This window comes from Salvelinus fontinalis, chromosome 42 (assembly GCF_029448725.1).
Source record: "Salvelinus fontinalis isolate EN_2023a chromosome 42, ASM2944872v1, whole genome shotgun sequence".
NCBI classification, from domain to species: domain Eukaryota; kingdom Metazoa; phylum Chordata; class Actinopteri; order Salmoniformes; family Salmonidae; genus Salvelinus; species Salvelinus fontinalis.
This window is the reverse complement of record NC_074706.1, coordinates 5,766,080-5,781,681: the sequence shown is the minus strand read 5'-3', so window position 1 is coordinate 5,781,681 and position 15,602 is coordinate 5,766,080. Positions and strand designations below refer to the sequence as shown.

The 15,602-nt window shown below is 41.6% G+C and overlaps 1 protein-coding gene across 6 annotated transcripts in view; it reads left to right on the top strand.

The window, feature by feature from the left end:
• The window catches only part of LOC129841100 (lipopolysaccharide-responsive and beige-like anchor protein), a 340,220-nt gene that overhangs the window by 162,978 nt on the left and 161,640 nt on the right, over positions 1 to 15,602 (top strand). For 4 of the 6 annotated variants that reach the window (XM_055909205.1, XM_055909200.1, XM_055909202.1 and 1 more), the window contains 2 exons: positions 8,804 to 8,928; positions 9,339 to 9,356. In XM_055909205.1, coding sequence (XP_055765180.1) covers positions 8,804 to 8,928; positions 9,339 to 9,356 — 143 coding nt within the window. The remainder of the gene's footprint in view (positions 1 to 8,803; positions 8,929 to 9,338; positions 9,357 to 15,602) is intronic. The other 2 variants (XM_055909204.1, XM_055909203.1) reach the window with 1 other exon arrangement.

Here is a 15,602-nt window from a genome sequence, read left to right as displayed (position 1 = left end):
TGGTCTGATCCTGTCATAAACAAAAAAGAACGAGTGAAATCCCATCATGATGACAGTCATTTAGGAGTATAGATGGATGCGATAGCCTCCTCTGTGACCCTGAAGCTACCTTTGTCAAACACATAAACAACATTACAGCAACATTAGGAAGGCTGAATTAACATACACTGCTATTGAAATGGTCTGTGTAGTACACCTCATTTAACTAGGAAGGACATGCATTAATGCACGGGTACTGTAGAACCTCACTTACGGCTTAAGGCGAGCTTTAATCATGGCCATTTCCATAGCAAGGCGTTTGACCCCACTCGTTTTAATTTGGAGCTGGCGCTGTGACTAGCTCCCACCGCTGACACCATTTGACAAAGAGGAAGAGGTTCTCTGGCGCCACAGTCATATGTATGACAAATCCTCAACCTATCCCCTCTCAGATTCGTATCAACTCATGGTTTATGCAAATCAAAAGAAATGATCTCGGCGATAGAGGCAACGTTTGAGCAATTTGAGGGGCTGCCAATGGGGCCCCTTTGCATTAATGAGGGGAAAAAAGCAAAGGGAGAAATCCCACCTCCTCCTGTAACCGAATGAGTCCCGTCTGAAGTTATAAATGACTGTTTGTCCTTCAGCAAAGTGCTCTGTGTGTGATGTATGAAATACATGTTGCTGCTCTACGTCCTGTTTCTAATGATAAAGGTCATATAGGATCATTTGCATAATCTCTAGCCAAAAGGGACCCCCCCCTTCCCACACAGTAATATTAATACACACTCAGTCACTCACTCAGTCACTCACTCACTCACACACATTATTCACCAGAGTTCATTTCAGATGGTGCAAATGATCTAGCCTGGAAATCCTTGATGTTTCACTGTTTTTAATATCGTCCCCCCAAAATAAAGAAATTGCAAAGGCAACACAAATAGCATTTAAGAGGTTGGGCGAAGCGTCCTGCTCCTGTTTGGCGGGGTCTGATTGGATCTTGATGGATGACTATCGTTTGTCCTTGTCAGAAAAAGAACAATTTGGGCATTGAAATAAGAGTGCTATCAAAGTTTCAGTGGCTTCCAGAGAGAATCTATTACCATGTTTTAACTGCCCGTGTTTGAGGTTTGAGAGGGGGAGATAAGCGATATTGGCTCTCATACACAACGCCTTAAATTCCCATTTATTTATTTGTCATAAATTAATTAATTGAGGTTAATGTCTTTGTCCTCTGTACTTCCATAGATAGCGTTTCAAAGTCGATGTATTTTCTCTGTTTTTGAGTGTACATTATTTGATCAAATAAGAATAAATCAACAAATCACAAACTGTTAGTGCACATGAATGTCAAACTTAAATCAATGTAATTGCATGCCATGGCGTATTGATTGATTTAAGTGCTTAAATAGTATTCATTATATGTGAGTAGTGGCATTTTAGTCATTAACTGTCATTTCTTTGTCTCATTTATAAACATAAGTCAATAACTGCATGCTTATTCAGTATAACACAAGTTCATGAATGTATCATTTATTAAAGGCCCATTGTAGTCAAAAACGTGATTTTCCTGTGCTAATCACAGGAAAATCTGCCAATAACAGCGGGTTTTCAGTTTCCCACTCAGACCACTCCCAGAGAGTCCTAGCAAACTTCTTGATAAATGACTCTTTGCTAAGCTATTTATTTTTGACCATTTTAATGTAAAACAATCACAGTAAGGTACTTCATTGTTACCCAGAAATTATTTGGTATTGAGATAGAAACGGCTGCATTGAACCTTGGGTTTCTATGGTAACAAACATTTAAAACCATAAGTGGATATTATAAACGATTGTATTTCTTCTATGGTGGGCCTCCATAAAATACATATTTGAAAGACTAATGTTATTTTATGTTTTTAAATAAGACACAGGCCTACAGTAAATGCATGTAGGAACAGTCCAAGGGTAGGGCATACTGAATAAGAAATTGGACATCAGGAACGGCATATTTCCCATGGTTCCAGGCCTCTTTTCTTCGGCCTACCCGGCAGACATAGCAATGCACTTGTGTTCAGTACTAGGCCATACTTAGATACCCAGTCTCTTAGCTAGATGACTCTGTGTAGTTTACTCCCTGTTTACCCTGTGTTGTCCTCTGTGGCGATACACAGGAAGTCCTGGCTAGTGGACAGGCTACTGTTAGAGAACGTACTCGTCTGTCCGTCTTCCACTCCTTCCAAAGCTCCAGTCCGTCTGTCTGTCTAACTAAGCGATTCATTAATCCTGGACTTCAAGCCAGCCCTCACTGAGCTGCCGATCACTGAACACTTGGCTACAATTAAACTATTTGTTTATTATGTCACACTCCCCATGCCAAGTCCAATTGGACCGTGCTCTGTTTTGATGCAAACAGACAATTTAGTTGGCGTTAAAGTTTTAAAGGTTGTGTAAAACCTCTTTCCACAGTCTGTTAATGCTATGGTGTTTTGATTTATTGCACATAGTGATGTTTTTTTAGCTTGCACCCATTTATTCATTAGTGAAAGCAACACAGACACACACACCAAAGGAGAGAGGCTGAGATCGTCTTCTAATGTTGGTAAACTTACATTTACTGCCACACAGAAAAAAACAATTATATTTTATTACCTCACATAAATGTCTTATTGGCCCGCTTTCTCATCGGTCGTCAATGTGGTCTACATTAAACAGCATTTAGAGGGATCCAGCACTCTGCTAAGTGCTCCTTAACACACACAAACATAGTTACACACGTAAATACGTGTACACACATACACATGTGCATATATATATATATATTTATACACACACACATACACACATACATACATACATACATACATACATACACAGTACACATCCCTTGACTTTTTCCACATTTCGTTGTGTTACAGCCTGAATATATATATATTTGACAAATTTCCCTCGTTTTTTTTTTTTTTTTTTACTAAAAAAAATTAAAATAAAGTTGAAATGTCTCGACTCAATAATTATTCAACCCCATTGTTATGGCAAGCCTAAATAAGTTCAGGAGTAAAAATGTGTTTTAACATGTCACATGGACTGTTAAATAGTGTTTAACATAATTTTAAAATGACTACATTATCTCTGTACGCCACCCATACAATATCTGTAAGGTCCCTCAGTCGAGCAGTGAATTTCAAACACAGATTCAACCTCAAAGACCAGGGAGGTTTTCCAATGCCTCGCAAAGAAGGACACCTATTGGTAGATGGGTAGAAATAAAAATAACAAAGCAGACATTGAATATCCCCCTGTAGCATGGTGAAGTTATTAATGACCCTTTGGATGTTGTATCAATACACCCAGTCACTACACAGATACAGGTGTCCTTCCTAACTCAGTTGCAGGAGAGGAAAGAAAACACTTTGAGTTTTCACCGTGAGGCCAAAATGTGACTTTAAAACAGTTACCAAGTTGGCTGTGATAGGATAAAACATTGTAGTTACTCCACAATACTAAGCTAAATGACATAGTGAAAAGGAAGCCTGTACAGAATACAAATATTCTAAAACATGCATCCTGTTTGCAACAAGGCACTAAAGTAATACTGCAAAAAATGTGGCAAAGAAATGTACTTTATGTCCTGAATACAAAGCCTTATGTTTGGGGCAAATCCAACACATCACTGAGTACCACTCCTCATATTTTCAAGCATGGGGGTGGTTGCATCATGTTATGGGTATGCTTGTCATCGACAAGGACGAAGAAGTTTTTCAGCATAAAAAGAAACAAAATAGAGCTAAGCACAGGCAACTCCTAGAAGAAAACCTGGTTCAGTCTGCTTTCCGACACACACTGGGAGACAATTCACCTTTCAGCAGGACAATAACCTAAAACACAAGGCCAAATATACACTGGAGTTGCTTACCAAGACGACATGGAATGTTCCGGAGTGGCCTAGTTACAGTTTTTACTTAAATCGGCTTGAAAATCTATGGAAAGATTTGAAAATAGTTGTCTAGCAATGATCAACAACAAACTTGACAGAGCTTGAAGAGTTTTCAAAATAATAACGAGCAAATATTGCACAGTCCAGGGGTGCAAAGCTCTTAGAGACTTACCCAGAAAGACTCACGACTGTAATCACTGCCAAAGGTTATTCTAACATGCAATGACTGAGGTGTGAATAGTTATTTAAATGAGATATTTCTGTATTTCAATGTCAAAAATAATGTTTTCATTTAGTCAGTATGGGGTATTCTGTGTAGACGGGTTAAAATATGAATTTCTTCATCCATTTTGAATTCAGGATGTAACGCAACAAAATGTGAAATTTCAGGAGAGTATTAATCTTGAAGGCACTGTACACACACACACACTTGCATGTGCACACACACTTGCGTAGGCACACACACACACACACACACACTCCGTCTAAGACAACAGACGCTCCCCAGTTGGCTCTAATGAGCGAGGCCTTTATGAGTAAAGTAATTACTAATTACACAAGTGGTTTGTGTAAAAGGCCACGGCGCTGGCCTTTTGTCATTTTAATTGTTGTCATCTTGAAGAATGGGTGCGGCCGTTATTCTGCCAGCGCAGCCCGTCACACGATGGACGAGCCCTGAATTATTTATCATCTTTGTAGAAACTCTCTCAGCGTACACATGCACGGCGCGTGTCACATTGTTTTTCCCGCCGTGATACAGCGGCGTTCTCCGTGGGGGATTGATTGGCGACGGAGATGGCAAGGTACTGGGGTGGACGGCGGGCGGACGCCCATCCAAGACCCTTCATTAGGAACCTGGTTGTGGTGCCGCTCACGACACGGCAAACGGTGGAGATCGTTCCATAACACTGCGACTAATTACTCCCCACTACCGAATACGTCCTCCCACTGATGGATGTGGAGGAAACCTCCTTGTAAGAGGATGAAGTGTGTGTGTGTGTGTGTGTGTGTGTGTGTGTGTGTGTGTGTGTGAGACTGGCTTGATAATCATTTTCCTAGATGAATGCTGTGTGAGGCAGGATGATGAAGTGGTAATTAGGGTAGGGAGACTATCACACAGCAACAAGGCCTGGGCCCTTTGTGACAGGAGGGAAATCAGGTCCTGCACATTCTGTCTGCTGGATGGAGACTCACACTCCAATGTCTGCTAGCACACACACATACACGCACAGGCATAACACAAGCACACACACACAGGTATAACACACACAGGCATAATACACACACACAGGCATACCACACACACACACAGGCATACCACACACAGACATAACACACACAGACATAACACACACACACACACACACACACGCAGGCATAATACACACACACAGGCATACCACACACACACACACAGGCATAACACACACACACACACACACACACACAGACATAACACACACACAGGTATAACACACACACTTGTGGTCTCAAATGTATTCATGAAGTAGGTAGCCTAGCGGGTAAGAGCGTTGGGCCTATAACCGAAAGCGGGCTGGTTCGAATCTCCGGGCCATCTCGGAGGAAAAATCTTTGATGTGCCCTTGAGCAAGGCACTTAACCCTATTTGCTCCTGTAAGTCACTCTGGATAAGAGCATCTCCTAAATGACAAAAATGTAAATGTATTCCCTCTTTTCCGCTCTTGTGTATCCTCACACCCACGTTCACACTAAGCCCTCAACAAACAGGAGCGTTATTATATTGTGGGACCTTTTTAGTTTCTGCCCTGTGTTTCTGTTTCATTTCCTCTGAACACCAGAGAGACTCATCCTCTCCACCTACTACTCCATCCCTCCTCCTTCCCTTCTTCTCTTCCACCGTTTCCTCATCACGGCTTCAAGCTCCTTAGTAGCGAAATACATTTTTAATGAGAGATCCTTGACATCTTCTCTTTGCTTATGTGCTTTAGAATGTTTGCCTGTAAAATATTTAATAGTTGTGCTGTCTACTATTCCCCCATGCGTCTCTTATAAACTGCCTCGGCTTTACACAAACACGGGAGCTGAAGACAGTCTCTTTCTCTATTTCTCTCCAGAAAAGACCAGAGGCTGAGAGAGATATAAAAAGAGAGAGAGAGGGGGAAAGGGAACGACAGAGAGATATGAAGATACAGAGAGAGTGTGAGAGAGAAGGAAAGAAAGAGAAGGATTTATTTTTCATTCATTCAGATACATCAAGTAATTAATGGCTTTCATAGAGCGTCTTAAAGCACCTGGCTCGAAATTGTATTTATTTTCTTGTGTAAAGCCCCTCCCCTTTTAGAGGCCCCGTGTAATCATTGGTGTTGGCCTGAAGCTTTGTGGGGAGCCCCGGGCTCCTGACTGGAGCAGCTACAGCCGCAGTCAAGACCAGATCAAACAAACTAGCTCCAATACACACACACACACGCGTATACATGCATGCATGCAGACACACGCTCACACACACATGGACGTACAGACACACAAGTACATTCACATGCGTAATAGTGATGGGGGGAATCAATAGTTACATATCGGATATCATTTTTTGACGATGTATGGTATTGCTTTGACAATATTGCAATATTATTTGTGCGCTAGTTGGCTGTACCTGCTCCAAAACTCCGGGATTTTCCCTCATAGCTTGTTCTCCATCTTCTTTTTAAAATAGGAAGCCAATATGTTTTCAGCACTTTTATTTTCCTGACTGATCAAGACTCGTGTTCTCATGGCTCTCTTTGTCTCTCTGCAGCAGACATATGGTGAGCAATATGTTTGGAACATCAAATCGCAATAAAATTGCGATATAGAATTGTAATACATATCGGATTGGCACCTAAGTATCATGATAATGTCGTATGGTGAGGTCCCTGGAAATTCGCAGCCCTAATGCATAACCATGTGCACACACACACACACACACACACACACACACACACACACACACACACAGAGGGTTCTGGTTCTCCCTCGTACCTCCGCTGACACTGACACACATCTCACTCCACCTCGCCAAGGTCTGATGTCAACACTCATTTGGTGTTCAAGCTATAAATGTGTTTGACTATATGTTCCAGTGTTGTGCTATTGTTTCCTCTTTTCCCTACAGCGTTGCCACTTCGCCTCACCGTTCTCATGTGGATTACGTTTGCTTGCTATTTAGACTCTGCGACCCCCTTCATTTTGATATTGTACGTTGTTGGATTAACGTACTGTATATGCAGACAGCCAGTGAAATATCAGGACATAAAAGAGCTGTCTGTCTAGAGGCTGCTTCTGGTGCTATCGTCCTGATTGATATAGCCAGGTGGAATAGGCCCTGTTATACGAGAACACTTCTCCCGTAGCACCGTGGACGTACTGACTTACAGTGCATTCAGAAACTATTCAGACCCTTGACTTTTTCCACGCGTTTCAGCCTTATTCTAAAATTGATTTAATTGTTTTTTTTCCCCTCGTCAATCTACACACAATACCCATAATGACAAAGCAAAAACAGGTTTTTAGACATTTTTGCAAATTTATTACTACAAAAAAACAGATACCTTATTTACATAAGTAGTCAGACCCATGAGACTCAAAATTGTTGCGCACGAATACTTCTTCACCCTTCTGACGCAGCGCTGTGCGTTTTTCCAGATTTCTATCTCACCATGCTTCTATAAATCAATACACAGAGCTGTTTGGAGGCTGAAGCCACACCAACCCTAATGCAACCTTAAGAATAACCCAAATACACGCATGCACATGTCTTAGACCACTTGTTTTTCTCAGTGCTTTAATAGTAAATGTAATATGTGAACCCAGCTCATAGGGGAAGAAGGGAAGTGTATGGCATCCGTTCCCCCCCTACTGAGCTAGAGAGATTATGTTGTGTTCTTCCCTTGTGTTTTCATTTCTAAATGCCGAAAACATTCCCTCATAATACGCGCAATATGGAACACATTTGGCGTAATTTAGTTTGACAAATTACCAGCTATTTCTTCTCGAGCAGTAAATTAGTTATTTAGATTAGGCAAGCTTTTTTCAATAGGGGTGGGTGGGAAAAAAACACCTCACTAATGTTGGGAAGAAATGTTTTTCCTCCTTATGCTGTGTGTGATGTGCCTAAAGAAAAGTAATTAATATTTTTTAAATATAATTTAAATTAAATCCCTTTTTGAGTTGTAATATTTTATTGCCTATTTGTACACAACAACTGTGTGGTGGTTGTGACTCTTCATTAAAAGTTAACACTTGCCAAGTCCCTGAGATTGGGAATGTGTCCAAAACAGCACCCTCTTCGCTATTTAGTGCACTACTTTTGACCAGGGCCCATAGGGAATAGGGTGCTATTTGGGACAGAACTTTAGTCTGAATGATTTACTACTGACCAGTCCTGGGTAAAGGAGGAGGTGCAAATTGGGAAGAAAGATGACAGAGGCCTGTGGACATTGATTAATATTGGTAATGCCATCCCCCTCTCCCGCTTCCCTGTTTTTGTAATGGTGTTTTGGGACCAGCCCGGGCACTCGCCTGCTACCCGGGTAGAGAGGCTAGAGCCGAGGTGCCCTGCTGGGTCCCAAATCAGCCTGGAATGGGAGCACATCGGAGTGTGGGGAAACTGATCACTCTGTCAGCTGCTCATTCCACCATAATGTATTTAGTGCTCATTTCACCAGAGAGAGAAAATATTGTTATTTTCAAGGTCAGGGTTTTAGGTAGTCTATCTACTGTGTTCTTTTTGTTGTGTGATGGGGGAAAAAATAAGACACCCAGCATAGCAAAACAAGGCCGTCTTTATGCTGCTGCTTGCCTCGCTACTCTGCACTGTGACTGAGGCTATAGGCAACCACCACGCTGTTCTGTAATTGCTAACACATGTGCTACCTCTGTTCCCCTGCAGCCGTCCTCGGGAGTTCTGGCGCCTCGACTACTGGGAGGACGACTTGAGGCGGCGCCGACGCTTCGTCAGGAACCCCTTCGGATCCACTCACTCAAAGGCCACGCTCAAAGCTGCAGCCGAACACGGTCAGTCAGCCCTCCTCGCTCAATACCCAGCGTCCTTTGCTCACACCCTCCGTGAGTGTCTGTGCCTGCCTATGGCAGCAGGTCCACGGCAATAAAGATTAGCACTACAGTTGCCATAAGTGTTTTATTGTACCACAAGAAACAGTAAAAAAAAAAAAAAACACAGCCTAATTTGAATTAAATAGTTTACACAGTTAACTGTTTAACTTTCCTCCCCATTAGTGTTAGCTATGTTAGTACGCAATGTTCCAATAGGCCCTCACATACTCACATCCTGTCCCTTCCTGGATCCCAAAACTTTTACTTAGAATTTCTCCCCTTTCAGTTATTTAATGTCTGAGTTGGCATGAACCTTCAGTGGTAGCAATGTGAAATGTGTTTGTTTCCTTTTCTTTGCTCTTGCATGACAGTGGTGCCTGGCATTAATGGTAAGTAATATGTCAAGCCTCCCTGACTCCTAAGCACCAAGCCCTTTGGTTGGTCTTCTCCCCATTTTCCCATGATGCATTATCATTTGACTTGTTGATAGAAAGCAGCAGTTGGGATCTTCCGTTCTTTCCATCTTCATTTTTCTCTTGAATATTTAATTTGACACCAAGTATAGCAGCAATTCAAATAATATGGGCTCACTAATTTAAAGAGGGAATGTTGATTTAGGCTAGGTAGGTAAGTATTGTAGCTGTAGAATGATACAAATATAAATCACTTCAATCCCAGTCGTTATCCCACCTCAACTACCTTTGTTCCATGTTACTTTCCCTGCTTTAAATTCCCAGTCATGGCATCATGCACAACATTCCCACATTCTCAGGGGATGACTTGTACTTGATTTGATTAATAAAAGAACACTGAAGCTACAGTGCCAGAATCACATGCATTCAGTTTGAGCAGCTCAGAGATATCATTATGTTCATAAAGAGAGCCAGGTGAGGAGGACCAACGGTGTTGATGCCCATTAACAAACCTGTCTCTTTATGATGTCAAATCTTAATTGGCTAAAGGTCACCAAGCAAAGATACATTAACTTTCACGGGCATAATTAGGTATTTCTTTGAAGGTGAATATTATATGAGGGCTAATTAGTTTAGGTGTAATTAATCATTTTGGAAATATCAGGACTATTAAATTCACAGTATGTCTTGTTTGTGTGTGTTGCAGAGAGAAACCAAAACTAGCTTGGTTGCTCTTGACCAATATCTCAACCGTACCATGTGGTAAAAGCAAGTCAAGGATCGTGTTCTGTTTAAAAGAGCATGGCGCTTGCAACGCCAGGGTTGTGGGTTCAATTCCCACGGGGGGACCAGGGTTCAATTCCCACGGGGGGACCAGGATGAATATGTATGAACTTTGCAATTTGTAAGTCGCTCTGGATAAGAGCGTCTGCTAAATGACTTAAATGTAATGTAAATGTAAAAGGAAACGGTGACATCAGTACCATTGTATTACCTAGAAGACAGAGGTATCGATAAAACCAACAGTATTGATTACCTTTTACCACCAGCACTGGAATTGGGTTTCAATTGATCCTTTCGTTTCCCTGTATTTGCTTTAAAAACAACAGGTGCAGATTCTGTTTTTAAGGCGTTTATGGAAAGTGTTAAACCCCGATTTTCTGTTGAACTTCCAATGAGGACAACTAAACCATAGTGAACCAACAGTTCAATAGTCACCGTCTCATTCTTAGCGATAACTAGGTTGGAGGAAACGTAGAAGCCATTAACCACATTGGCCGTAGGACACATGTTCTCTAGCGTTAGAGTAGGAGTGACGTTTTCCCCGGAGTAGGCCCTAATCCCTAGTTTCTGCTAAAACGTTATCCTGCATATCTTGGATAATAACTAGGGAGCAACGTACACTACTATTTTCACACCACTAAGCCAAGCTGTGCTGGGCTGGCCTGGTTGCTGCAACCATGCTGGAATATACAGCGTGAAAAGGAAATGTCCGACCCAGCACAGTACGGTTCTGGTCGGCACAGTGTGAAGAAAGGTTTTAGTCATCTACCACATTCATTGGCCAAGTAGGAGCAGGAGTCCCCAGAGTAGAGCCTAATCCCTATTTTCTGCTAAGACACTAAAGACCGTATTCCCAGTCACACCAGGGTTAGCGATCAGGGCCGTGCCTGTCTAGGCCTGTTGGTTTTTACCGGCTTAACCTATTGCACTCCACAATAACGGCCTGTTTCTGGCCCGAAAATGTCTCCAATATGTCACAGGGATGGAGGTAGTACCCCCCCCCCCCCCAAAAGGTGACATCAGTCCTCTTGACAAACGGCCGCCGTGACAGAAGTCAATAAGAATGTGATCTAAAAGCAATAAGCGTCTGGCAATCCCAGCATCCTCGTGGGCCCGGCGGGGACCAGGGACGGGTGTAATGTCTGTGGTGTGGAGATGAGGGTGGAGGGACCTGAGGACCAGTGGTCCTTCTCTCTGATACTCTCTTTCTCTCTCTGTTACTTTCTCGCTCTTTCTCACTCTCGCTCTCTTTCTCTCGCTCGCTCTCTAGGTTTTTCTCTTCTCTATCTTTCTCTTTCTCTCTTCTCTTTGTGTGTCTCCCTAATTCTCTTTTTACTTTTCTCTCATTCTCTTTCCCTTCATCCCTTTATGTTAGATCGTTTCAAATCATCAGAGTTTTATTTGGTCACGAACACAGGATACAGCAGGTGTAAACAGTGATGCTTGCTGACATGCTCTCCCTCAACAATAAATGTTGAGTAGGGGCTAGACACAAGTCTGTTGGCGCCATCTTACAATTTTAGTACAATGAAGAACTGATTATGAAGGCATATGATCATTGAAGCGTCAGTTGGTGACTTGTAATTGTTCTCCCCTCTCCATCACTGTTTTACTGCTCTAGTAGGGGGCATCATCAATAAGTCAATATAAAACATGCTATGGATATATTCATCAACATATGGAGGACATATTCTGCCATATAGGGTGTGTTTTGTTTTAAAAGTCACTACTGTAGTGAAAATAGCCACCAGCCAGTCTTGGTAATAGCTCTACAGAGTATTGTCCTGTTAGTGGCGTATGCACACACACACGCACGCTACCCTGCTGCATTTGGGGAAAGAACATATCATTCAAATATCTCTTTGACTTGAGGCCTGACTGCGGCGTCCATTTTCTGATGTAACCTTTCTTGTTCCTTTCATCGACCCGACATTTGTAACGGAAGTGGAGCGCAAGGCGAGAGTGCAGTCGTGAGTTTTCAAACAGGGAACAGAGGTCATATCTGGCTGTAATTATTCTGATCCCATGAAACAGGGAAAATAGAGAGAGAACCCTCCTCTTTCCCCAATGAAAACATTTAGTGCATGAGCACATCTGCATTTAACATTTGTTTCCAGCTACTAGAGTGATGGCAACACTTTTCAAGTCATGAAAACACACTCAAGAATAGAAATTAGTTATATTTAACCGGTAAGAGAATACATTTATTTATTTTTTTAATTGGGATTTTAAAAAGTATTGTATTCCTGTCAATTTATTTAGCAAAAAAAGTGTATTGTTTGTTAACAATACCTTACTCATCACAACTTCTGCATTTTACAAAGTATAAGGAAACCCTTTCCTAAATGGCATCTTTTTAATGTAAGCTATGTAGGAGGAAAACATTCCTGTATTTAGGCCATGGACAATCCTTAGATTCTATACAACTGTGATCATTCATACTCAGCCAAGAACCTTGAGGACCATTTCCACTCTGAGAGCCCCAGCCGGCCTGCAGACGCGTGGCGGTCAGGCTGGTTGGGTCGGTGAGGGGGCTAGTTATGTATTTATGGCTGGAAAGATACATCCTTTCTGGGGATTGATTTGGTCCTGCCCTGGGTGAAGGGAGGGCTGTGGAGGGAGGCTGGAGGAGAGGTGGCTGACAGAGTAAATACTTGAAGACTAATGTCTCTGTTCAGCAGATCAATACTCGCCTCATGACTCCAGCTCCTGGCATGGTCTCGTTAAAAACACATTTGTTAATTCTGACAATTTAATTGCTCTTGACCAAGCATGCCTTGAGCTTCAGTAATGTAAGCATATGAATTAGCATTTTGAACCTCTGGCAATAGGGCCTCAACATAGCATGTCTTTAGTATAGCGTGAACGTAGCATGTCTTTAATATAGCGTCAACGTAGCATGTCTTTAATATAGCGTGAACGTAGCATGTCTTTAATATAGCGTGAACGTAGCATGTCTTTACTATAGCATGAACGTAGCAGGTCTTTACTATAGCGTGAACGTAGCATGTCTTTAATTTAGCGTGAACATAGCATGTATTTACCATAGCGTGAACGTAGCATGTCTTTAGTATAGCGTGAACGTAGCATGTCTTTAGTATAGCGTGAACGTAGCATGTCTTTAGTATAGCGTGAACGTAGCATGTCTTTAGTATAGCGTGAACGTAGCATGTCTTTAGTATAGCGTGAACGTAGCATGTCTTTAGTATAGCGTGAACGTAGCATGTCTTTAAAATAGCGTGAACGTAGCATGTCTTTACTATAGCGTGAACGTAGCATGTCTTTACTATAGCGTCAACGTAGCATGTCTTTACTATAGCGTGAACGTAGCATCTCTTTAATATAGCGTGAACGTAGCAGGTCTTTACTATAGCGGGAACGTAGCAGGTCTTTACTATAGCGTGAACGTAGCATGTCTTTAATTTAGCGTGAACATAGCATGTCTTTAATATAGCGTGAACGTAGTATGTCTTTACTATAGCGTGAACGTAGCATGTCTTTAATATAGCATGAACGTAGCATGTCATTAATATAGCATGAACGTAGCATGTCATTACTATAGCATGAACATAGCAGGCCTTTACTATAGCGTGAACGTAGCATGTCTTTAATATAGCGTGAACGTAGCATGTCTTTACTATCGCGTGAACGTAGCATGTCTTTAATATAGCGTGAACGTAGCATGTCTTTAATATAGCGTGAACGTAGCATGTCTTTAATATAGCGTGAACGTAGCATGTCTTTACTATAGCGTGAACGTAGCATGTCTTTAATATAGCGTGAACGTAGCATGTCTTTACTATAGCGTGAACGTAGCATGTCTTTAATATAGCGTGAACGTAGCATGTCTTTACTATAGCGTGAACGTAGCATGTCTTTACTATAGCGTGAACGTAGCATGTCTTTACTATAGCGTCAACGTAGCAGGTCTTTACTATAGCGTGAACGTAGCATCTCTTTAATATAGCGTGAACGTAGCAGGTCTTTACTATAGCGTGAACGTAGCAGGTCTTTACTATAGCGTGAACGTAGCATGTCTTTAATTTAGCGTGAACGTAGCATGTCTTTAATATAGCGTGAACGTAGCATGTCTTTAATATAGCGTGAACGTAGCATGTCTTTACTATAGCGTGAACGTAGCAGGTCTTTACTATAGCGTGAACGTAGCATGTCTTTAATTTAGCGTGAACGTAGCATGTCTTTACTATAGCGTGAACGTAGCAGGTCTTTACTATAGCGTGAACGTAGCAGGTCTTTACTATAGCGTGAACGTAGCATGTCTTTAATTTAGCGTGAACGTAGCATGTCTTTACTATAGCGTGAACGTAGCATGTCTTTAATATAGCGTGAACGTAGCATGTCTTTAATATAGCGTCAACGTAGAATGTCTTTACTATAGCGTGAACGTAGCATGTCTTTAATATAGCGTGAACGTAGCATGTCTTTACTATAGCGTGAACGTAGCATGTCTTTACTATAGCGTCAACGTAGCATGTCTTTACTATAGCGTGAACGTAGCATGTCTTTAGTATAGCGTGAACGTAGCATGTCTTTAATATAGCGTGAACGTAGCATGTCTTTAATATAGCGTGAACGTAGCATGTCTTTACTATAGCGTGAACGTAGCATGTCTTTACTATAGCGTCAACGTAGCATGTCTTTACTATAGCGTGAACGTAGCATGTCTTTAATATAGCGTGAACGTAGCATGTCTTTAATATAGCGTGAACGTAGCATTTGAATTTTGAACCTCTGGATAGAGACACAATGGGGCCTGAAAGTGTAATGTAAACAGGTTTTATTCACGTTTGTGCCCCCTGTTCCATCTCAATGAATGGGTTAGGTGACATGACCTGATGGGTATTTTGTTTATGTGGCATACCAGGCTTATTTCAGAAACGCTTGTGTTGTTATATGTTGTAAAATGTGTATGTGTTTTATTCAGAATTATTTGTCAAGGATTTATAATACATCCACAAAACGCCAGACATTCACACTCACTGGGACTTCATATTTAAGCATTAAGGCCTGAGGGGGTGTGGTATATGGCCAATATACCACGGCTAACAGCTGTTCTTAAGCACAACGCAACACGGACTGCCTGGATACAGCCCTTAGCCATGGTATATTGGCATATATCACAAACGCCTGAGGCGCCTTACTGCTATTATAAACTGGTTACCAACGTAATTAGAGCAGTAAAAATAAATGTTTTGTCATACCTGTTGTATACGTTCTGATATACCACGGCTTTCAGCCAATCGGCATTCAGGGCTCGAACCACCCAGTTTATAATTCTAAGTAACATAGACAACAGTTGACAGAGACATTGCTTCAGCTGAAGGACATGTTAAATGTGTTTGTCTTTGAATATTTTGCTAAGACATAGCCTAATATCCATTGCGTTTTTTAAATGAAATGTTCAGACTTTTCACTGCC